The 24,274-nt window shown below is 55.2% G+C and overlaps 1 protein-coding gene across 1 annotated transcript in view; it reads right to left on the bottom strand.

The window, feature by feature from the left end:
• Positions 1 to 2,532: 2,532 nt before the first annotated feature.
• QRICH2 (glutamine rich 2) overlaps positions 2,533 to 24,274 on the bottom strand; it is a 42,635-nt gene continuing 20,893 nt past the window's right edge. The window contains exons 5-22 of the mRNA XM_007959855.1: positions 21,049 to 21,469; positions 18,583 to 20,628; positions 17,845 to 18,258; positions 17,145 to 17,234; positions 16,205 to 16,298; positions 15,656 to 15,770; positions 11,904 to 12,158; positions 11,025 to 11,147; positions 10,865 to 10,939; positions 9,651 to 9,815; positions 9,393 to 9,514; positions 8,834 to 8,899; positions 8,427 to 8,528; positions 7,103 to 7,303; positions 6,032 to 6,179; positions 5,557 to 5,644; positions 4,509 to 4,637; positions 2,533 to 2,735 (exon numbers count right to left, since the gene is read on the bottom strand). Of these exons, the coding sequence (XP_007958046.1) occupies positions 2,533 to 2,735; positions 4,509 to 4,637; positions 5,557 to 5,644; positions 6,032 to 6,179; positions 7,103 to 7,303; positions 8,427 to 8,528; positions 8,834 to 8,899; positions 9,393 to 9,514; positions 9,651 to 9,815; positions 10,865 to 10,939; positions 11,025 to 11,147; positions 11,904 to 12,158; positions 15,656 to 15,770; positions 16,205 to 16,298; positions 17,145 to 17,234; positions 17,845 to 18,258; positions 18,583 to 20,628; positions 21,049 to 21,469 (4,857 nt within the window). The remainder of the gene's footprint in view (positions 2,736 to 4,508; positions 4,638 to 5,556; positions 5,645 to 6,031; positions 6,180 to 7,102; positions 7,304 to 8,426; positions 8,529 to 8,833; positions 8,900 to 9,392; positions 9,515 to 9,650; positions 9,816 to 10,864; positions 10,940 to 11,024; positions 11,148 to 11,903; positions 12,159 to 15,655; positions 15,771 to 16,204; positions 16,299 to 17,144; positions 17,235 to 17,844; positions 18,259 to 18,582; positions 20,629 to 21,048; positions 21,470 to 24,274) is intronic.

Here is a 24,274-nt window from a genome sequence, read left to right as displayed (position 1 = left end):
CTGGAGGCCTCCTGAGGGCAGCCCTCTTCCCCGGCCCTAGCCTCCAAGGCATTTCTTAGCCTGGCCGCCTGTACTGTCCTGCCCTCCACTTCCTTTGGTGTGGTGTGCCCCTACGTGCGCGGTGTACGGCCATGTCCCAAAGGACAGCCAAGGGTGTTGGGGAGCCGTTGGGATGGGGCCTGTTCCCCTAAGGGACTTGCCTCCTTCACTGTGTTACATTACAGCCCACCCACATCCCCTGCCCAGGTATTAGAACAGGGGTAGCACCGACATGTGGCCCAGCAACCCCTCCCAGCTTTTCTGGGCAGGTGGGGGTGGGGTGGGGAGGAATCTGTTCACCTGCAGTGGGAGTGGGTGACCGGTCACGTGGGTGGCATTCCCCCTGGAGCCCCAAGCTGGGGTGAGTAGTGCTACCTTCTGCAACATGCCTCTGCGTATGGGCGCACCCCCCACACACACACACACACATACAGCCTTTGGGGTCTCCTCTGCTGGGGCTGGAGGGGCATGCCCCTTCCCCTAGCCTGCCCTGCCATCACACTCTCCCTAGGTCTGAGGGATACAGGTGGGGGCGGGGTCCTGGGACTTTGGGGCCCAAAGTGAAGTGAAACCCGAGAGACACCCAGCCAAGCCAGCCCCCAGTTGTGCGGGGGGGGGGGGGAGGTCTTCTCCGATCTTCTCAAGCTTGTTCCTGGGGCAGCCCCTCCTTTGGTGGAGCAGAACCCTGGGCCCGGTTGCCCAGGCCTGCCCTCTGCAGGGGCCCGTCTGTGGCTTTCGAAGCTGGCTCTGTCCTTTCAGTTTTGTTTCCTGAGCTGAGGCCTGTTGGGAACCCTCGGGCCTCCGAGGCACCCCAGCACCCTGCTCAGCCGTGCTTTCCCCCGTGGGAAGACAGGGAGCCCCTGGCAGCTCCCAGTGGGGCAATCCGGAGGCCAGGCGCCTGGCTGGTCACGCAGGGTCCTGGGCACAGGAGTTCTGGTGAGGGCCAGTGGGGGGCCCCGGCACAGGAGTTAGAGGGTTGGCCTGGGCTGCTGGGGCGTTGGGGCAGGGTGAGAAGAGCTGGCCTGGCTCCTCCCTGCTAAGCAGGTGAATTTGGAGTCCAGAACAAGGAAACTGAGCCGACTAACCTTCTGACATTTCACAGGCAGGGGTGGGGCCTGAGCGACAGAAATGGAGCCCGGGGCAGGTGTGGAGGAGGGGGGAGGGGTGGCCCTGGCCCTGGGGGGTGCATGGGGAGGGGGGCTGCTCAAGTTGCGCCTCTCTCGGCCCAAAGGTTATCTGGATCGCAGATGTGGGGTGGGGGAAACAAGGGGCAGCCCCTCCCATGGGGAACACCCACCTGCCCCCCGCAATAGAGCCAGTCAGCTCCCCCCTTTCCCACAACAGAGTGGGGAGGAGGAACACACTCTCCTGTGTGATTCTGCCGCCCCCTCACCTCACACCCTAAAGCAGGCCTCTGGCCCCCGGCTTTGCTTTCCCTTGTCACAGGTGAGATGGGGGTGGGGGGAGCCCCGCCTTTGATTCGGGCCACTGCTTTCCCTCTGAGCCATGGGAACAGAGCTGAAGGCAGAAACTGTGCCTTGATGTATTAGGGTTTTGTGAGCCTGGGGGTGAGGGGCAGCTCTCACTAGTTAGGGACACCCCAGGGTGTCCTCTAGCTGAGGGGGGATGGGAGAACCCTCCATGCCCAGGGCTCCTGGGTTGGGGTTGGGCAGCATGTAGGAGGTGGGGTGTTGTCCTTGTAGACACAACACCTGCCTGAGCTCAGCCCTACCTGGGCCCCTGGGTCCCCTGCCACCTCCATGACCTTTAGCACAAAGAATGAAGTGAACCCTCTTATCCGCAGGTTTCGGGGGGCTGGTTCTGCGTGCGGCCGGTGTGGAGAGAGCACACTGAACCAGGGTTGAGCCCTGCCCACCCCCAGCTCTGCCTCCCCTGGGGAGAGAAGGAGCGGGAAATAGGGCAGAAGTCATTACCAGGGCTGGCAGGCCTCGCTGTCTCTGAAGCTGCCCCTTGAAGGCTAAGGACAGCAAACAAAACTCCCCAGTTGGCTGAAGGCTTCTGGCTGGTGGCATTGCGCCCACAGGCCCCATGCCAGGCACTGGAACCTGCCCTGAGCCAACAGTGGGAGAGCTGCAGGCAGCTGCCACCCTCCCCTTCACGCCAAGGTACCGCTCACCCACAGCACCACGGGGCCCCTAGCTCCTTGGGCCGGCTCCCTTGGACCTGAGTGCAGCACTGGAGCGGACCAGCCAAGGTCAAGAGAGTGCTGGTGGGTGGGAGGCCAGGCCCCAGGAAGGCTGAACCTGGCGCCAGAGCCAGGCCTGGCCCACCTGGGTACGGTGCTCAGCCTCTCAGAGGCCAGCACCCTTGGGAGAACGGCTCTTGTCCCCCGGCTGCTCTAGATCCATGCCACAACCTCATTCCCAGGGGCTCTGGGGGTCCCGGCCAGCAGTGGGCACCTCCTCCTGCCTCCATCACCATCAGAGTCTCGAGACCCCCAGCATCTTCGCAAACATTTATTGACCGCTCTGCTCAGTGAGCAGTGGTGGACCGCGGCCCCCGGGTGGGCTCTTCGACCCCCTCCTGAGGAGGCACATCCACGCGCAGCCCTAGGCCCACAGGGCTGCCCGCCGGCAGGTGTTCCATCGCAGTGGGGCTGGGCGGGTGCACCAAGTTCGCCCGGGAGAGGCGGCCCTCGGAGGAGACAGGCCTGTCTTTCTGCTGACGGGAAGGGGCTGAAAGAGAGGGAGAGCTGAACCTGCTCCCACCTCACTCCCCACGCCTCCCTGGGGCCCACCTGCTGCCCACCACAGCTTGCCCAAGGCCCGGGGAAGCTGGGAGCAGCCCCACTAGTCAGGCTGAGGCTGGGCATGAGGCTGGAGACGAGAATGGCCCCAGGCTTCAGTGCAAGCCCAGGTCCTGGCTCCTGAGCCCACCGTCAAGGCCTCTTTAAATCTTTATGAATTAAATAAACAAACAAGCCCCTTTCCGGGGCAAGAGGCAGCCTCCCTGGTGATATCCCTCAATTAATTAAACAGTCCCTGTTAAGGCAACATTCAAACATATTTAAAAAAAAAAAAAAAGCAACCAGCTGCCATTGCCTCCAACTCATGCGACCTGTGTGTCAAGAGCAGAGCTGGGCTCCGTAAGGTTTTCAGTGGCCGGTTTCTCAGAAGGAAGTCACCAGGCTTTTCTTTCGAGGTGCCTGCCTTTGAGTGGATGTGAACATCCAACCTTTTGGTTGGCAGCGCTTTTTGCAAAGACTACCCTCCCTCCCTCTCCTGCTTCTATAGCATCACAAATGCCCTTGGAGCAGACAGTGAAGTGCCAGGAAGAAGGGAGCTAAGTGCCCCAAGAAGACAGAGTCCCGGGAGCCAGGGACACAGACCTGTGTCTGTTGTCCACCGTCTGTCCACTCCGCCCAAGCTGCCCTTGGGGCCCAGCATTGCCTCAGTTACCAGTGCTGGCTCTGAGGACAGCCAGCCTGGCTTCCAGTCCCAGCTCTGCCACTTTCTAGCTGTGTGACCTTGGGCAAGTGCCTTAGTCAGTCTGTGCTTCAGTTTTCTCAACTATAAATGGGGCTGACAACGGTCCCTACGTCTTCACACTGTTGTGAAGATTAGAACTTTGTTCATATGGTATAAAGCTCCTAAACGGTACCGGGCTGGGGAGAAGCTGGGACCACCATTTTCCTGCATCCTTTGGCTCAGCCAGACACCGAAAGCCGGAGCTGCGAGGCATATCAGACAGCATCTGGGATGGGGCTCTGCACCTGGGAGGGTTGTATGGGGGCTCCCCAGGACCCTTGAGCCTCCTGAAAGCATTTGCCAAGTGCTGTGGGTTTATTAGGGTTTCAAGGGAGCCTAACGCTGAGGCACTGATCTAGCGACCCCTTGTGGACAGATGGGGAAACTGAGTCTGGAGAAGGGAAAGACTTGCTCAGTCACTGGGTAAGAGAAGCAATCAGCCTGCTGACCCTGGGTCAGTGCTACCCTCGGGCCTCCATGTCCTACAGTGTCCCCAGGCCCTGGTGTGGCCAAACCCTGGGCTCTCTGGCTTCCAGGCATGATTCGGTCCTTCAGGTGAGAACAGGGAGTCCCGGGCCCTTCTAGGCCAGGCTGAGGAGCTCTTGGGGGCCATGCCATGACCCCATGTCCACCAGCTGCCTCAGCTGCCATACAGAGCCCTGCAGAGTCCCTGCATCTGAGCAGGGGAAGGACTCAGGCCTGGAGCCAGAGCCTTGGGTTGCAACCCTGCTTTATTTTCCCTTCTGTAAAATGGGGACAGTGATAGTATCTCCTAACGGCCAGGCACATGGCAGGCACTTAGTGATGATGTTTTTCCCTCCCTCCCCTACCCCATCCCTCGGCTCCCAGGCCCTTCCTCTCTCCAGGAAATAAAGGTATAAAGCAGCCATGAGGCAGGAAAGGACTGGTACAGCAGGAAGGAGAGGCGAGCCGCAGGGCCGAGGCTGCTTTGGAGGGACCCTCCGCCCACAGGGAGGCTACCTGGGTTGTTGCCAACCGTCATCTGAGCACTCTGAGGCCGCGAGGGCACCTGGCCCTTGTCACCCATGGGCTGCTGCCGTTGCACGTGGAGCCGGGACTGCTTGGACTTGTGTTTTGTCAATCCTTGGGCTGACAGGGGACCGTGGGAGGAAAGGTCAGAGCTGGGAGACACTAGAGGAGAGCGCCGTGGGGACTCGTTAGGATGGGGACAGGGCTGCAGGGCTGCTGTCATGGCCAGCCTCAGCCGGGTCCCTTCTCAATCTGAATTCATGGAGACGCCCCTTGTAAGACTTCATCCATTCTCTTGTCCATCCACCTACCCCATTATCCATCCATACGTCTGTCCATCAATCAACCATCCGTCCATCTACCTATCTGTTCATCTGTCCATCCAACCATTTGTCCGTCATTCCATCCAATTGTCTGCCTGCCCATCCATCATCCATCCAGTCGTCTGCCCGTCCATGTCTCTGTCCATTCATCCATCTGTCTAGCCACCAGCCAGCCATCATCCATCCACTCACTCAGATATTCTCTGAGGGTATATGAATGTCAGCCCTGTGCCAGGTGCTGGGTGAGTTTTGACCCCGGTTTATAGTTCCAGAGGATGACAGCTAGAAAGGCACCTCTCAGCTGCAGTACAAGGTGGGGAGTGAGAAGCAGTCTCTTCAGTGAAGGATGTAACTAGCAGTGGGTCTTGCAGGGAGCATGTGGTCGCTCCATGGTGGGGGCTCAGGAGAAGGCACCCTGCTGAGTTTGGAAGAAGGGGCAGGGCTTGGCTGTGGCAAGGCTGTGAACAAGGCTGAGGCAGGACACAGCATGAAGATGAAAGGTCAACAAGATGGGGCCACAACACCCCAGCTAATTGGCTGAGGCCGGATAGCGCCCTCCACCTGAAGGCAGTCACCTGGTGGCTTTTGGAGACTTGAATGTTTGGAGTCAGGGATGTAGACAAGGAAGGAGCCCGGGGTCCAGTGGTCCAAAGAAGTACCTGAGCTGCCAAGAGAGGGATGGTGCTCTATGGGACCTGAGCTACCTGGATACTCACTTTCTTTGGTCAGGATGCCCGGCAGCCTTGTATCCATCCGTCCTTTGTAAATATGTCCATCCAGACCCAAGATGTCCACCTCGTCATGCTGTGGAGATGAACACACATCTACCACCATTGCGGCACTCAGAGCTTCCCTTGGCAGCCCAGGGCTCCCAGCACTGTCTTCTCCTAATTCGTGGCACCAAACAGTGCTCAGAACCTCCCGGGAACTTGGGCTGGGTGGAGCAACAAGGTGAAGGGAAGTGGAGGCAGTCCCCTTACAAGGGCCCGTGGTGGGAGGCAATTGTGCGATGTGGGCAGGGGCCAGGATGGGGTTCTTCTCCCAACACAGGGTAAGGCCCTGAGACTTTAACTGGGCTAGCTTAACCACTGCCTCCAGGCAGGGGGCTGTTGAGGTGACTTCTGCAGGTTTCCCCTGAATGATGAGATTCTCTGGGGACAAGGGCCCTCTCTGCCCTGGGCAGCCCCCAACCTTCATGGCGATCTGGATCTCCTCGGAGGGGTACAGGCCCTGCGGCAGGTGCTGCAGGCGGTTGCGGCGGTAGGGGTAGGTGAGGGTGTGGCTGCCTCCACAGCTCCGCGGCACCGACGAGTAAGTGTAGTCGGGCATGTCTGGCACCCTGTGAGGAAGAAAGCCGTGGAGGCATTTAGAGCAGGCCACCAGGGACATGACCTGGGACACACTTATGGGAGGGGACAGGCCGGGGGGAAATAAGGCAGCTCTCTTCAGGGGTCTCTGGGAGCCAGCGCAGGAAGCACCAAGCGAGTAGAGCAACCTTGGGCTGGGTCATTCTGAGGAACACACACACATACACATAACCGCATGTATACAAGCACACGTGTACATGCACACGCACACACATGCGCCACATGTGCGCACACATACATACATGCACACACTCACTCCTGCCCCTCGGGTGCTCCTGTATACCCCCAACCTGGTCCCAGAACCCCCCTAGTAGACTCCCAGGCTAAGCACACACCCACCCTTTAGTTGACACCCGCAGAGTAAACAGATTCCAAGGAAACAGCCTCCATTTCATCCATCTGAGGCTGTGGGAGGTAACCTAGACACACACACACTCACACTCACTCATCACACATACACATATTCTCATTTACACACTGTCACACTTACACACTTAACTCGTACACATGCTGCACACTCATACATTCACTCAGCTGTCTCACACACTGCACACACACTCAGCTGACACACACACATCCACTCAACTCATACAGATTCACACTCAACTGTTTTACACACACTGCATATGCTCAACTGACACACACATTCATATACACACTCAACTCGTACACACTCAGCTGTCTCATACACTTACCACACAGTCACGCTCGCACTCACTCTACACACACTCCATCACTCTCACTCACCCCCATCATGCTCACTTCCTCTCCGCCACTGCAGTAAGGTGGGCAGTCGGTGGCCACGCGAGGGCAGAGCCCAGCACCCAGGGCCTCTGCAGCACCGTGGCGTCTCCCCCGCACTCCGCCCTGCGCCCCTGCCCCCCTGCCCTCCTACCGCTTGTAGCAGGGGGAGGTGAGACACTGGGCCTGCAGCAGCTCGCGGATCATCTGGCTGCTGGCCTTGACGGAGCCGCCGAAGTGCAGCTGCACCTTCTCGATGTCCATCAACATCCTGGAGTGGATGGTGCGCAGGCGCCCCACGCTCCGCTCCAACTGGCCCAGGTCGCCGCGGGGGAAGGCACTGCCCACCTTCAGGCTGCAGGCAGAAGCCAGGCCTCGGGAGTGGGCTCCACCTTCACAGCCCGCACCTGAGGGACCCTCAGCCAGACTTGCCAGGGAGGGGTTTCCTCAGTTGGGCAAGTGCGGACAGGCCGAAGCGGAGAGCTCCGGCGGAAGCCACGGTGGAGCTGGGACTAGGCCACTCGCCTCTCCCTGTCACCAGAGCCCCTGCGGCTTCAAAATGCAGTCTGCAAACCACGCCTGTGGCTGAATCCCATCATGAAGAGCTGGGAGGCAACGGAAAGCAGGCCCAATGGCCGACCCCCTCTTCGCTGAGCCATGCTTCCAGCTGGGACCCTCCCCTCCTCCAGCTGAAGGAGGTAAAAGGAAGAGCTCCAAGGCAGCCTGCCCCCTCCCGCAGATCTCAGCTCAACTCCCCAAAACCCACTGCCACCAAGCGGATTCTGACCCACAGGGCCCCTAGAGGATAAAGTGGAACTGCCCCAGAGGGTTTCCAAGGCTGTCAATCTTCACAGAGGCAAAGCCCAAACCACACCCACTGCCCTGGAGTCCATTCTGACCCACAGCGCCCCTAGAGGACAGACTGAAACTGCCCACAGGGTCTCCAAGGCTGTCAGTCTTCACAGAAGCAAAGCCCAAACCACACCCACTGCCATGGAGTTGATTCCGACTCACAGCGCCCCTAGAGGACAGAGTGGAACTGCCCACAGAGTCTCCAAGGCTGTCAGTCTTCATGGAAACAAAGCCCAAACCATGGAGTTGATTCTGAGCCACAGCGCCCCTAGAGGACAGAGTGGAACTGCCCCATAGGATCTCCCAGGTTGTCAATCTTCACAGAGGTAGACTGCCTCATCTTTCTCCTATGGAGTGGCTGGTAGTTCGAACTGCTGACCTTTTGGTCAAGTGCTTAACCACTGTGCCACCTGGGCCCCTCCCAAAACTCCAGAAGGTACCAGAAAGGAAGGCTATTACAGGCTCTTCCTTCTTCTCCCTCCTGGTGTGCAAGCCCTGGGAGATGCTGGGAGCCCCAGGTACCCCATGGGAGAAGGAGGCCTCTGCATCGCTCCCCAGAACTGCAGGCCTTTGGAGGGGCCCCTGCCCTGCCCAGTGCTGCCGGGGACACCCTCCACGGCCCGTACTTGCGGCTCTGCTGCCGGACCTGCTCCAGCTCAAAGATGGTGTAGGGCCGGATGGACCGGTGCTTGGGCAGGCAGGGACTGACTGGTGTCACGGGGGTGATTCTGGGAAGGAACAGAGAGAGGGTGGGTTCTAGCGTGAGACCCCCAGCGTGTCTCCAAATGCGCCACCACCTACCTGCCCTACCTGCCAGAGGACCTTCCCCACCAGATAGAGCCACCCAGGTGGGGCCAGCCCGGGTGGGCAGAATGGTGGGAACCAGGCCAGGCACACGGAGCCAACCCCGAGAGAAGCAAGGGAGAGAAGAGTCGGGATGAGCAGGGATGGAGATGAAGCCTGCTGGGCCCTCCCCTTCACGGCCACCAGCTGGGGCCCACAGAGGAGCCAGGAGCCAGGTGTGGGCACTTACTGTCCGGTCACAGGTGTCTCCAAGGGGCGGTCACACGAGAGGCAGTGGAAGTGCACCAAAAGCTGCCTGTTAGGAACAGGGTGCCTGCTAGGTGAGCACCTGCCCACAGGGCCCTGGGTGGAAGACGTGGAGAACTGGGAGGCAGCTTGGCCCATGCAGGCCAGGCTGGCTGGAAGCTCAGTTCCTGGGGTGGTGGACCCCAGGTCAAATCTGCTCCTAAGGGCCTGACCCAAAGCCAGCAGGGGGTTCCCAGGCCTTCTGAGGGGGGTTTGTGTGAGCCTCAGGGGCCCTCTAGTGGCCAAGGCAGGAGAGTCTGGACGCAAGCCTGCCACGGGCCAGGGCCCCCAGGGGCAGCTGAGCACATCCCTGCCCAGAGAGCCTGATGTCTCCACCTGGTCCCAGCGGGAATCTACCTCCTTTCTCCTCTGTGATACGAGGGAGCTGAACTAAGAGACCTTTGCCAGCTCTGAATTCTGTCCGTCCAACTCCGGAGCTGGTCATCTGGGGGCCCACCTGGCGGACCACTTGCCCTCACCCCACGGGGCGTCCCCGGCCTCACCTCCTCATGATGGCTGCCTCGTCCGCCTGGTACAGTGGAGAGCGCTCTTTGAGCTGTTGCCGCAGTGATTTCCAGCGTTCCTCCAGCAGCTGCTTCACTGGGTCCAGCTCCAGCCGGTCCAGCTGCAGGGGCGAGGGGAGGGCAGGTGAGTGCCGACTAAGAAGGCAGGGGGAGCTGGCTCGAGGAAGGTGGCATCGTCCCGGGCAGGGGTAGGGCAGTGCTGAGAGCCCCTGCCTCTCGGAGCCTCCTCGTCCTCACCTTGCTGTCCATCTCAAGTAGAAGCTTGTCCACCATCTTCTGCCAGTCCTGCTCCTGCCCGCTGATCTTGGCCAACAGCTCCTGCATCATGTAGTTCAGTTGCTCTGTGGTCGTGTCAAACTGGACGCGGCTCACTTTGCCTGCCAGGGCACTCTTGTCAGCTTTCTGCCCAGGAGAAAGGAGAAGGCCCTCACAGGCGCACAGTCAGGAGGCGCCCTGGGCCCAGAGGGGTCGACATCCAATACAGCAGGTTTCCCCGAGCCCACGTTCCCCCACGCCTCTGTTCCAAAGAATAACCTGTAACATTTCATATGCACTCGGGTAGCTAGTAACAGGAAACAAGTGTTGGTGAGCACATGGAGATACTGGGACCTCTATGTGTTGATGGTGGGAACGTAAAAGGGTGTAGCCGCTGTGGAAAAGAGTTTGGTGGGTCCTTAAAAAATTAAACATAAAATTACCATGTTGTTAGGTGCCATGGAGTTGATTTTCGACTCACAGCGACCCCGTGTCACAGTGGAACTGGCCCACAGGGTTTTCTAAGCTGTAATGTTTACGGAACAGAGCTGCTTGGTCTGTCGCCCACAGAGCTGCTGGGGGGTTCAAACTGCCAACCTTTCAGTTGGCATCAGTGCACCACCAGGGCTCCTTAACGACCATACGACCTGACAATTCCACTCGCAGGTAGATACCCAAAAGGTCCAAACAAGTATTTGCGCACCAATGTTCCTTGCAACATGAATGAAGGTGGAAACAACCCAAATGTCCATCAACAGGTGAATGGGTAAATACAATATGGTCCATTCACATGGTGGAATATTATGCAGCCATGAAAACATGCTCTGTGAGATAAGTCAAACTCAAAAGGACAAATGCAGTATGATCCCACTTATAGGAACGATCCAGAAGCTGGAAACACAGAGACATAAGTCTATCAGTGGTGGCCAGGAGATGAGGGGAGAAGGGAATGAGGGTTACTGCTTACGCAGTACTGGGTTTCTGTTTGGGGTGATGAAATATTTTTTGGAACTGAATAGTGGTGGCAGTTGGACAGCGTGGTGAATGGGATGAATGTCTGAATAGTAGACTTAAGACTGGTGGAAGGAGCCCTTTTTTAGTGATGTGTAGTTTACCACAATCTAACCCCCTTGATAACTGGCAGAGCTAGTGAGCTCATCCTGGGACACCGGCAGCCCTTGGGGACCCGAGCTTACCACATTGATCTCCATCTCTAGGTGTTCCCTGTTGGCTTTTTCCTTGTCCAACCTCTCTAGACCCTGGTACAGTACCTGGGAGGAGAGGCAAGCAGAGAATAAAGAGAGAGGAAGGGCCGGGCGGGGGCCGGGCGGGGGTGGGTGGAGCTGGGCCCCTCACATCTATGTCCTTCTGCTTCTCCCGGTGGTCTTTGATGAGGTTGCTGGTGGTGATGTTGAGCTTCTCACAGTCGCCCTGCACCTGCAGGATGGCGCTCTGCACGTGACCCAGCAGCTCCTCGTCCTGAGCAGAGGGACAGAGGACACCTTATCCCTACCTGGCCCTGCTCCATGACGAGTCAGCCCTTGCAACACCACCCACACACGAGCTCACTTCAGACCCCGTCCTGGCTTTTGTCAGTGGCCTTCTCAGCTTCCCACTGATGATGGAGAAAGCTGTCTGTCCTCTCCCTGTGAACTCTGGCCTCCAGGGACCCTGGACCCTGGTGCGGGGTGCTGCCCTGGTTCACTTCTGCTTCTCTGCCCCAAAGGTCCCAGGATCCTGAGTGATCAGTAAAGCTCAGGAGGGACGAGATGGCCTGTGGCCAACCCCCGAGAGGTGGGGTATAGGTCCCAGCTGCCCCCTTCACCTGGGCTGGCTCTGAATTCCCGAGTCCACGAAGTAGGACTCAAAGACTTGGGGCCCTCCTGTTCCCACCTCCCCCCTCCCGCTCACCAGTCTACCTTTCAGAGGGAAGTTTGGAAGGTTCAGGAAAAGTGGTGAGCAGGGTGCCAATGTCTCCTGCAGCCTGCATGCGAACGGCACATCTCCATCCCAGCCAGCCTGTGTCAGCTCTGCCCCCGAGTCCCTGACCCGGGACCTAGCTCTGCCTGCCCTCAGTGTGCCTCTGTGAATGGACCAGGGGCTCCACAGTGGAGAACCGACCCTCAGGCCCAGACATCCCCTGGGGGGCACTCTATCAGCTGTTTCCCCGTGGGCCCCAGAGCTGTTCTCCCGCGACCCGTGTCTGCTGCCCCAGGCGAGGGAGCGGAGCGTCACCTGGCTCTGGAGCCTGGCTTTCTTGGACGGCCGGGAGGCGGCCAGGTTGTTGACCATGTCCTGGAGGTGCTCATAGCGCTGCACCAGCGTGCTGACCTGGTGGCTCACGTCCAGGCTGCAGGCGGGGCAGGTGGCCTCAGGGTCAATCTGGCCGGGAGTCAAGGTCACTGGGGCCTTGGGCGGGGCCATGCTCAAGGACAGCAGCGTGGAAGAGGAGGTCATCATGCTCTCAATGATCGTCCTGAGCTTGTCCAGCTGGGTGCAGGGATGTGAGTTGAGACACGCCGCGTTATGTCCAGGCCTCACCGCTAGCTTGGTGCCTGTGCCCTCCGCCTGCTGTGACGGGAGCAACTGCCACCCCCTCGGTGCTTGCTGAGTGCATGGCACACAGTAGGTGCTTAATGTGGGTTCGTGAGGTAGTGACCAGAGTCCTCAGGGAGTGTAGCATTAATGCCAAATAAGCCGTTGCCGGAGAGAAGTTTCTGGAACCTTCTCCAGCCAGCCCATTGGTCCATGTGAGAACAGACCTCCTCTAGCTGAATCCTAAAGTGGTGATGGTCTGTCCATCAGTCCCTGTGTAGAGCACCCTGACAACACAGAAGGCTCTGGGGGCATGGGAGTGGGCTCACTCAGGCTCTGTCTCCATGTACTGTGTACATCACTGGCAGTACACACATGTGAAGAGTGCCCTGACTCCCACAGGGGTCACTCCTGGTCTGGGTAGGTACAACCCCTTACATACACACACACTGCTTTGTGTCCACTGGTCCATTTGTCACCACAAAGGATGGGATCCCAAGGTGGACACCTAATTCCAAGGCGACCAATCCCTGTGATGTATGGCTGGCTCAGAGAGAGCCAACCTGCGCCCCTCTCTTGTGGGTATAGAGAGAAGTCCAAGCCGGTAGTGGGTGATGAGGCAGAAAGGATGTTGCAAGGGCTGGGACAGCCATCTTGGACCATGTCTGAGGGGCAAGAAGCTGACTGCAAGCAGAGTGGAAGAGTGCCACCGGCAGAGTGGGAGAGCTGGGTCAGGACAGGGACACAGAGGTACAGAAACACCCCAAAATAGAGTAGGACAGCAGTGAGTGCCCCCCGCCCCAGAGCTGCCCACTTCCCCAACACCCTACATGTGCATCTACTCTCAATGGCTCTTCCTTCTTCCTGAGTTCACCGGAGCTTTTTAGCTCATAATCAGAAGAGGCTACATGGTGGCCAACACACTATAGCACCCCAGGACACCAAAGGACAAAGGAGTTCTTTCCAGAAGACGCGAAAGGGCTTCCCAGAAACTGCACGTCTGAGTGGACTCTTGAAGAACAAGTGGCAGCAGAGAAACAAGAGTCCGAAGGGCATTCTGGGAAGAGGAATGGCAGGAGGAGGCAGCAGTGTGCTCGGAGTGGGGGACGACGCCCCGGGGGCTGCTAATTGCAGACACCTGCGCGAGCAACAGGTGGCTCTTCCACACACTATCTGCTGTCCCTCAAGTCCAGCACCGGGCAATCAGGGCCTAGGGTCACAACATGGTACATGTCACCGCTCCAGCAAACGTGGGAGGGGACCCCGAAGCAAAGCAGCTCCTGCCATGAAGCCCCTTGGCCCAGTGGCTTTTCCTATCTGGTCTATGAGTGCTCAGGGGGCTGTCCCTGGTGCAGACACTTCTGGGGTTACCAGGAATGGCATCATTCGAGATTTAACGGCAGATGCCGTCAAGAAAGTGAAAAGAAAATGTACAGAATGGGAGAAAAAGTTTGCAAATCATCTATCAGATAAGGGTCTAGTAGTTAGCCCGCAAAAAAGAACTCTTACAACTCAACAATAAAAAGACAAACAGACCAATTTAAAAATGGGCAAAGGGTTGGAGTAGACATTTCTCCAGAAGTGGCCGGGAATCAAACCCAGGTCTCTCACACAGAAGGCCAGAATTCTACCACTGAACCACCAGTGCCCTGTTCCTGTTGCCCTGTTGCTGTCAAGCCAATTCCAACTCACAGCGCCCCTAGAGGACAAATCAGAACTGCCCCCAGGGTTTCCAAGGCTGTCATCTTTATGAAAGCAGATTCCCAGTTTTCTATCACGGAGCAACTGGCAGGTTTGAACTTCTAACCTTTTGATGAGTAGCCAAGTACTTAGCCACTCCACCACCAAATGCATCATAAGGCCCCATTAACCAAACCCATTGCCGTGGGTCCGACTCACAGCAACCCTGTGGGACAAAGTATAACTGTCCCATAGAGCTTTCAAGGCTGTAAACTTTACAGAAGCAGACTGCCTCATCTTTCTTCTGTGGAGCAGCTGGTGGATTTGAACCACTGACCTTTCAATTAGCAGCTGAATGCTTTAACCACTGTGCCACCAAGTCTCCTAAGGCCCCATTGTTGTTGTTGTTGTTGTTATGTGCCATCGAGTCAGACCCGACTCATAGAGACCCCTCCTTGGGTTTCTGAGGCAGTATCACTACGGAAGTAGATTGCCCCATCTTCCTTCCGAGGAGTGGCTGGTGAGTTTGAACCATCAGCCTTCTGGTTAGCAGTCAAGTGCCTTAGCCACTATGCTACCAGAGCTCCCAAGGCCCCATTAGGAAAGTGCAAATAAAAACCACAACAAGATACCACTTTACTGCTACTAAGCATGCTATACTGAAAAAGAGATATAATAACAAGTGCTAGTGAGGGTGTGGAGACACTGGAACCCTCACTGTTGGTGGGGATGTAAAGTGGTGCAGCGGCTGCGGAAGACAGTGTGCCAGTTCCTCAAACGAGTAAGGGGAGTTATTACCATATGGTCCAGCAATTCCATTCCTAGGTATTTATACAAGAGAAATGAAAACATAGCCACACAAAACTCATGCATGAATGTGCACAGCCCCATTACTCATAAGAGCCAAAAAAGGAAACAGCCCTGATGTCCATCAACTGACGAATGGATACCAAAATATGGACTATTATCCAGCCACAAACATGAAGTACTGATACATGCTAAGCGTGGATGACCTTCACAAACACGCTAACTGAAAGAAACCAGCTCCCAAAGACCACATATGTCATGGCTCCATTTACATGGACTGTAAACCAAAACACTCACTGCCTTTGAGTTGGATCTGATTCATAGCGACTCCTCCTTGGGGTTCTGAGATGGTATCTCTAAGGAAGTAGATTGCCCAACCTTCCTTCTGAGGAGTGGCTGGTGGGTTTGAACCGCCGGCCTTCTGGTTAGCAGTCAATGCCTTAGGCACTACACCACCAGAGCTCTATATATGTGCACTATACAGATGAACAAATCCATAGAGACAGAAAGTAGAGTAGGGGTTTCCAGGTGCTGGGGGTGGGAGACAGAGTGACTGCTAACGGATACGGAGTTACTTTTTGGGGGATAAAAATGCTCTGGAATTAGTGGTAATGGTTCTACAACAGTGTGAATCTCCCAAAACCCACCTTGTTCTTTAGAGGGGTGAATTTTATGTGAATGACATCTCAATTTAAAAAAGTCAAAATATAAAAGCTGTAATGGCAGGCCATGAAGGGGTCCTGCCCCTTGCTAGAAGGGACACACTTGCCCGTGTGCCTGTGGTCTCGGAGCTGACTTTGGATCAGGAATAGACCAGATCCTAGACATGGTCACCCCCTTGTCCCCCAGATGGAAGTGAGGGTCTGCTCACTGATGAGTGGTGACAGGCAGGACTGCCCCTACTGTCCATCACCAGCCCTGAGAATGGCCCTGGTTCCTAAGGCTGAAGGCTGGGCACTCCTCACCTGATCCTGCAGGTACAGGGAGGCCTCGGAGACTGAGTTCGCCATGGTGACCTTGCCCTGCTCTTGGCTCTCCCTCAGCTCGGCCAGCTCCTTCTCAATGTCAGCCACGGTGACTCTGTGGGACACAAGAGGCAGTGTGGCCTCGCTGCCAGCCCAGGGACATGAGCCACCAGTGCTGGGTCCAGCCATCAGGGATGGAGGAGGATGCAGACGAGGGCTCACTCATCCTCAGCAGCCTATGTCCAGAGTCCAAGGCTCTGCCTCTGGCCGGGAGCTGGGTGCCCAGTGTACTCGTTGAGAAGTTCTAGAGGGTGTGACGGGCTCTGGCAAACACTCTCCTCCAACTGGAACAGAGTCTGAGGGGCTTTGGGTTTTCCTAGCCCTGGTGCTGGGCTGTTTTAGGAACCTGGGAAAACTCAGTAAGCTTCTTGGGCTAGATACGGGCAACTGAAGAGCAGACACCATTCAGGTGAACCAAAGGCCACTATCATTCCATGGCTGAGTAAATGTGCTGGCGGGACCCACGTGCCCCCAGCAGGGGCATTTTACCTGAGAACGCCTAGCTGCAAGCCCAGCTGGCCTGCTCTCATCTCCTTTCCTGCATCTCGCATCACTTCACCTTCCAGGATCCTTTGCATCCTGTCTAGCTACAGGCCCAATGGAAAAGGAGGTCAGGCAGTCCTGGGCTCTCCACTTCCTGAATGTGCCCCTGCAGTCCAAGCAAGTCTCTCACCCACTCACTGACTGTAATCCAACCTTTAGTGACAAAAGCCAAGTTCTCCTCTGACATCCATCTGTCCGTCCGTCTGTCCATCCATCCATCCATTCACTCATCTATCCACCCATCTTTTCATCCATCCATCCATCTACTCTTCCTTCCTTCCCTCCATCCACCCATGCATCTATCCATCCATCCATCTACCTCATAAGCACCCATGGATGTAGACTGTTGGCATTAAAAGGATGGCTGAAGATCTAGCATCCCCTAGCCATGACCTCTGGCCCCAGAAAAACAGGGTCTCACAAGCTCAATTCCAAGGCTGCTCCAGTGATAGTCTTTATCAGAAATGGCCATGTAATGAAAGAAACCAAGGCCTCATTGTTTGACTCAGCTGAATCATAACAGCTTTGAGTATCAGATTTTAGATCCAGGAAATGCACATGATGATACCTGAGGTGCATTTTCCACCTGGTGGGACTGTAAAGATCTAATGAAATAATAATGCATGGGGAAAAGACATATCAAATGTGGTACCGTTGTTGTTATGTGCTGTTGAGTCGGACCCGACTCATAGCGAACCCTCCTTGGGTTTCCGGGGCAGTATCACTACGGAAGTAGATTGCCCAACCTTCCTTGTGAGGAGGGGCTGGTGGGTTTGAACCGCCAGCCTTCTGGTTAGCAGTCAAGTACCTTAGCCACTATGCCACCAGAGCTCCCAAATGTGGTATTACTAAGCACTAAAGGTAGAGTCGGCTGACTTTCCCTTACTCACTTTTGCTTTTTCTTGCCGGACTTCTTTGGTCAAGGACTTTAAGGTCTTCATCTGTTCCTGGAAGTCAGGGGGTATGCTCTTTTTAACTGTGAAAAACGGAGGCCTTATAGTCAGACAGGTTAGACTTTCAGTGCCCACCCAATCCCCATTTCCAGCCCTAAAGCAATGAAGGTGCCCCAGGGAACAGCAGGACATTATCACTTATCTTGCTTGTCCTGGTGGCTGCGGGAAGGGGTCAGAAGAAGACAAAAAGGACTAGCCTTAGCCCATAAAATTTCTACTTTCACGTGATGTCCTAAAGGCCTTTGGGACCACTGGCCCACCATTGCCACCCATTTCTAAAATCTTTATTCTTTTCTGGGCCAAGAGTTGTGAATGGTTTGATTTTTCTCCCTCCCCCAGTGACATTGCTTTCCCTTTCCCAGCACTTTCCCCAGCAACTACCCAAGGGTCCAACAAGTAAGGGAGAACCTGCTTCCACCTTCAGTCCTACTCTTTTCCTTGCCTCTTTTGCCCACCTATGCATTTAGACCCTGGGAGCTACAGGAGAACCCAGAATGACTAAGAATGGACATGCTGTCTCCAGGGACTCAGGAGAAGGCCCAGCAGCCAGGAGTGGAGGCCAGAGGGAGGAAAGGAGGCAGTCAGATTAGGACTAAGACAGTGGTTTGCCCTCCATGAGCAAGTGGTACCCACCCATCACTGCAATCATGTACTGTATCTTCTCCAAATCTGTTAGGCCAGCTTTCTCTTCCTCCAAATCAGTTATATGTTCCTTTAGCTCTGTGTAGAGGCCAATGAGCTCTCCCATCAGACGAAATGTCTCCACTGCCATGGGGAAGCTGGGAGCCAATTTCTCCAGTGAATCTTGTTGCTCACCGGAATCTTCAACACTCTCAAGTGAGCGTTGGTAAAGAACACTAGGAGAGGCTATCCTCTTGATAAAGGTTGTATCCTGGTCTGGGTGAGTCCCAGGTTGGTATGAGGCACCTGCCATGTTGATCTGGCCATGCCCATCTGCACCCGGGTATCCTGGGCCACGAGAGCCAGGATACATTGGGCCAGGATACGCATGATCACTCTGATCAGGTAAAAACGAATACTGTTGATCTCGCTGTAGTACCAAGTCTGGTGATGCCAAACTCGGATGAGTTAGGAGTGGTGGTACACGGACATACTGATCTGTGCCAGGAGGTACCACACCTTGCTGAGATGTCAAATGTAGAGAATCTCCTTGTAATGGTGAAAAGTCATGAAGCTTCATGCCTGGTGGTAACGAGTCTTGCTGATCAAGTCCATGGGGTACCAAACCATGTTGATCTGCTCCAAGTTGCATCAATCCATGTGGATAGGCACCAGGTTGCACCAGGCCAGGCGGGTAGGCACCAGGTTGCACTGAACCATGTACATATACACCAGGCTGGACCAAGCCACGCTGGTCTGCTCCAGGTTGGACCAAACCACTTTGGTCTGCACCAGGCTGCACCAAACCACGCTGGTCTACATCACGCTGCCCCAAACCATGCTGGTCTGCACCAGGCTGCACTAAGCCACGCTGGTCTGTACCAGGTTGGACCAAACTACTCTGGTCTGCACCAGGCTGCATCAAGCCACGCTGGACTGCATCAGGTTGAACTAAGCCACGTTGATCTGCACCAGGTTGGATCAAGCCATGTTGATCCATGCCAGGCTGGACCAAGCCATACTGGTCTGCACCAGACTGCACCAAACTACGCTGATCCATTCCAGGTTGCACTAAACCAAGCTGGCCTACACCAGGTTGTGCCAAGCCATGCCGGACTGCACCGGGCTGGACCAGACCATGCTGAGCTGTACCAGGTGGCATCACACTAGGGGGATATGCACCAAGTTGTGCAAAACGAGGTGGGTATGCACCAGGTTGCCCCAAAGTAGGTGGATATGCAACAGGTTGCACAAAACCACGCTGATCTGTGCCAGGCTGCACCAGACCACCCTGGTCTGCGCCAGGCTGCACCGAACTAGGTGGATATGCACCAGGTTGTACCAGATCATGCTGGTCTGCACCATGTTGCACCAAGCCACGCTGGTCTGCGACAGGTTGTACCAAAGCATGCTGACCTACACCAGGTGGGACCAGACCAAGTGGATATGTGCCAGGCTGCACTGAACTGGGTGGATACGCACCAGGTTGCATCCAACCATGTGGATATGCATTAGGCTGCACCAAACCATGCTGAATTAAACCAGGCTGAGCCACACCATGCTGGTCTGCACTAGGCTGCACCAAGCCATGCTGGACTGCACCAGGCTGCACAAAACCACGCTGATCTGTGCCAGGCGGCAACAGTTTACGTTGATCTGCACCAGGCTGCACCAAATCACGCTGGTCTGTGCCGGGCTGCACCACACCAGGCTGGACCAAGCCATGCTGGTCTGCACCAGGTGGCTCTACTCTACGTTGATCTGCACCAGGCTGCACCAAATCACGCTGGTCTGTGCCAGGCTGCACCACACCAGGCTGGACCAAGCCACTCTGATCTGCACCAAGCTGCACCAAGCTATACTGGTCTGCCCCAGGCTGGACTAAACCACGCTGGTCTGTGCCAGGCTGGACCAAGCCACGCTGCTCTGCCCCAGGCTGGACCAAGCCATGCTGGTCTGTGCCAGGTGGCACCAATCTACGTTGATCTGCACCAGGTTGAACCAAATCATGCTGGTCTGGTCCAGGCCCCACCAAACCAGGTTGGACTAAGCCACGCTGGTCTGCGCCAGGCTGCACCAAGCCAGGCTGCTCTGTGCCAGGCTGCACTAACCTATACTGGCCTGCCCCAGGCTGGACCAAGCCACGCTGGTCTGTGCCAGGCTGGACCAAGCCACGCTGGTCTGCGCCAGGCTGGATCAAGCTATACTGGCCTGCCCCAGGCTGGACCAAGCCATGCTGGTCTGCACCAGGCTGCACCAAGCCAGGCTGCTCTGCCCCAGGCTGCACTAACCTATACCGGTCTGCACCAGGCTGGACCAAGCCACGCTGGTCTGCGCCAGGCTGGACCAAACCATGCTGGTCCATGCCAGGCTGGACCAAGCCAGGCTGGACCAAGCTATACTGGTCTGCCTCAGGCTGAACAAAGCCAAGCTGGTCTGCACCAGGCTGGACCAAGCCATGCTGGTCCATGCCAGGTGGCAGCAAGCCATGCTGGACCGCGCCAGGCGGCACCAAGCCCCGCTGGACCGCGCCAGGGGGCACCAAGCCCCGCTGGACCGCACCAGGGGGCACCAAGCCCCGCTGGACCGCGCCAGGGGGCACCAAGCCCCGCTGGACCGCGCCAGGCGGCACCAAGCCACGCTGGACCACGCCAGGGGGCACCAAGCTGCGCTGGTCTGGCCCAGGCGGCACCAAGCCCTGCTGGACCGCACCAGGCGGCACCAAGCCACGCTGGACCGTGCCAGGCGGCACCAAGCCACGCTGGACCACGCCAGGGGGCACCAAGCTGCGCTGGTCTGCACCAGGTTGGGCCAAATCAGGCTGCTTTGTGCCTTGTTGTATGAAACCAGGTGCTTCCAAACTGGGCTGTACCAAAGCTCTCTGATCTGTACCAGCTTGCATCAAAGCAGGTGGTACCAAACCACTCTGATCTAAAAAAGGTGGACTCGATCCATACTGATCCATGCCAAACTGTTCCATACCCTGTTGTTCTACGCTAGGAAGCATCATGCCATGCTGGTCTGTTCTAGGCGGTTCCACTCCTTGCTGATCTGTGCCAGGTACCAATGGTGGCACCACACCACGATGACCCATGCCAGGTGGTGCCACACCATGTGCATAAGTGCCAGGTGGTCCTAAGCCATGTTGAGTTTGCCCTGGATAGACTTGATCTGGGCTTAAGTACACCCTGCCTTGCAGATCCGGGTACCCCACACCAAGCTGATCTCTGGGCAAGGCTGGGTCCTGTTGGGCTGGGCCAGGGTGTGCCTCTCGTTCATCCCTTCTTGGGTGTGAAGTACTGTACTGATCGCGACTCCTGAGACGATCTAGCTCTGTTCTGAAGTGGGATGCAGAGGGGTGATGGGGTCTTGGCGTGCCGGCTTCATCACGGGCCCTCGAGTGCTGTTCTCTAGCAGGAAGCCCGACTGCAGAGGGAGCTCTGGAACGATCCCTGCTAGAAACCCTCTCAAAAGGGTATCCTGTGGTACTGGATCCTGATAAGGTCTTAGCTGGGGCAGAACCACCAGTAGAATCGGTGCTCGGATGCTTGGTGTAGACTCCACTTTGACTTGTATCAGCTGATATCAAGGGACCTTGTCCTTTGCGCTTAGGAGATATTGTTGATGTCTCTGAGGTCTGGTTGAAGAGGAAGAAAAAGAGAGAGACATCAAAACAGCAAAGGCCAGAGTCATTGGGAAGGGATGCTGGGGCATCTCACTAGGATGACATGGGGCCCTTGGAAGAGAAAACCTCTGGTCCCCAAAGCAAGCACCTAACAGGACCTTGGCATCCCCGGGGGGTAGGTCTCCACGTGGCTGAGAATCTACACATTTGCAAGTGGCATCCAAACACGTGCACCAGAACACCCTCTCACGAGGTGGTGGGGAAACTGCCACATACAGGGACTGCTGACTCTGAGTCTACACATAAGGAATGTACCTAATTCATGAAGCTGCAGATATAAAGGCGGCCCCATTGCTGATGCTAAAAGTATACACAGGAGGCAAGTAAACCACGTACTAAAAGTGTAAATACACAAGCCCTTAGATCTAGAAATTCCACAGCTATGAATTCTCTCACAGAAAGATCCTGATATATATGTGTGTGTGTGTGTAAGTGGACTCTGCCGTATCATTTACGAGAATAGATTATCAATAACTCATTCTCATCAAGTTGATTCCAACTCACAGTGACCCCATTGGGTTTCCAAGGTGGTAAATCTTCACGGAAGTAGATTGCCGAGTCTTCCTTCCATGGAGCAGTTGGTGGGTTTCAACTGGCAACCTTCTGGTTAGCAGTCAAATGCCTTAGGCACTGTGCCACCAGAGCTCCTTAGATTATTAATAGGGGGCTGACTTGTTTATTCAAGTCCATTACTCATATGTCAGTTTGTGCTACTGTGGTGGCCAGCAACCTGCAATATGCAGGTGACATAAACTCACTTGCTGGAAGTGAAGAGGACTCGAAGCACTTACTGATGAAAATCAGACTATAGTCTTCAGTGTGTGTGGTAGTTAAGTTTGTGTGTCAACTTGGCTGGGCATGGTTGAGTGGCTGGGCAGCTGGATGTAGTATTCCCCATGATGAGACTGATAATCAACTCCATGGTGGAATCTACTGTGAGCAGCTGAATAGCTCTCTTTGGTTATGTGGTCTGTTTCCCGTATATAAGTAGCAGCTTTGGGAATGGTCTCTAACTTACAGCACGCTTGGACCCTGCATGAAGCCATGTCATTATTCAGCAGCCTTCCATGCTCTGCCAACCTTGGGACTTTCAATGGACTTGAGTTAATGGCCTGCCATTTTTACTTATCAATTTTGAGTTTGTCAGCCTCAGCAGCCAGCAGCTGTCTGAGTGAAGAAAAGCCTCTAGCTCCAATGGGCCGGGAGCAGGAGGCAGAGGTGGACCCCAAGGTTGAGGGGCCTTCACCCAGCCCCTAGAGCCTGGCACTTTGAACTTGGACTTAAAGCCTCCAAACTGTAAGAAAATAAACTCCTGTTTGTTAAGGCCATCCCATTTGTGGTATATTCCTGTCAGGGCGGCACTAGGGAACCAGAACAGTATGCATTACACCTCAACATAAAGAAAACAGAAATTCTCACCATTGGACCAACAAACAACCTGGTGATGAATGGATTAATTAACTGTCTAGGACTGCATTTTACTTGGCTCTACAATCAACGCCCATGGAGGTCAAGAAATCAAACGACGAAGTACATTGGCCAAATCCGCAAAAGACCTCTTTAAAATGTGGAAAAGCAAAGATATCGCTTGTGGACTAAGGTGAACCTGAGCCAAGCCCCAGTGTTTTCAATCATATCATATGCACGTGAAAGCTGCACAGTGGATGAGGAAGAACGAAGAATTGATGCCTTTGAATGATTGTGTTGGCAAAGAAGATTGACTGCACTAGGGACTACGAGAAGAATGAACAAATCTGTCTCAGAAGAAGTACAGCCAGAATGCTCCTTAGAAGTGAGATGGCGGGCCTCTGTCTCACGTACCCTGGAGAAGAACATCGTGGCTGGTAGAGGACCAGAGAGAAAGAGGAAGACCCATCAAGAGGGACTGATGCAGGCCTGTGGCGACGGGCTCGAGCATGGCAATGATTGTGAGGATGGCACGGGCTGATGTTTTGTTCTATCTCATGGAGCGTCACGACGATGCTGACCAGACTGGGCAACGCCTAGCAACTAACAATCATAAGGTTCTACTGTGTTTTGGTGAAGGTTTACTCGGCAGTTTCACTTCCCGTTCAACATTTCTGCGTACGTTGTGCAGTGACCTTGGTTACATCCTATTTCCTTTCTGGTTGTTCTGTTTCCATTAATCCAGTTTCCCTACCCCCTCACATTCTCATAGTTGTTTTAAAGTAATTTTTGACCATTTGGTCTCATATAGGTGATTGTTCAAAGAAGCACAGTACTTATAGGTGATACTCATTATTTTTTGAGCCAATTGGTTACGTAGTTACAAGTAACCTCAGGGGTTAGTTTGGGTTCAAGGTTTAAAGAGTATCTCAGGCAGGAGTCTTGGGGAGTACTTAAGTCTCAAATAGTTCAGTAGGTCTGTTTTTTGTTGTTGTTGTTGTTGTTTGTTTTCAGGAATTTTGGGTTCTAGTCTACATTATTCTTCCATTCTGTCAGGGTCCCTCTCTTGTGCCCCGATCAGAACAATCGGTGTTGATAGCTGGGCATCGTCTAATTCTTCTGGTCTCAGGGTAGATGAGGCCATGGTTTGTCTCAACTATTTGTCCTGTGGACTAGTTTCTTCTTTGAGTCTTTGATTTTCCTTCTTTCTCTTTTGTTCCAGACAAGTAGAGACCAATCCTTTTTTTTTTTCTTTTTTTTATTAGGATTTGGGTGAAGATTTACAGAGTAAATTCACTTTTCATACAGCAGTTCACATATACTTTGTCTCATGTCATTGACCAAAATTTA

This window comes from Orycteropus afer, unplaced genomic scaffold (assembly GCF_000298275.1).
Source record: "Orycteropus afer afer isolate SDZICR_OR568_19922 unplaced genomic scaffold, OryAfe1.0 scaffold00018, whole genome shotgun sequence".
Classification (NCBI taxonomy): Eukaryota; Metazoa; Chordata; class Mammalia; order Tubulidentata; family Orycteropodidae; genus Orycteropus; species Orycteropus afer.
The sequence above is the reverse complement of the archived record's forward strand: the minus strand, read 5'-3'. Positions and strand labels throughout refer to the sequence as shown.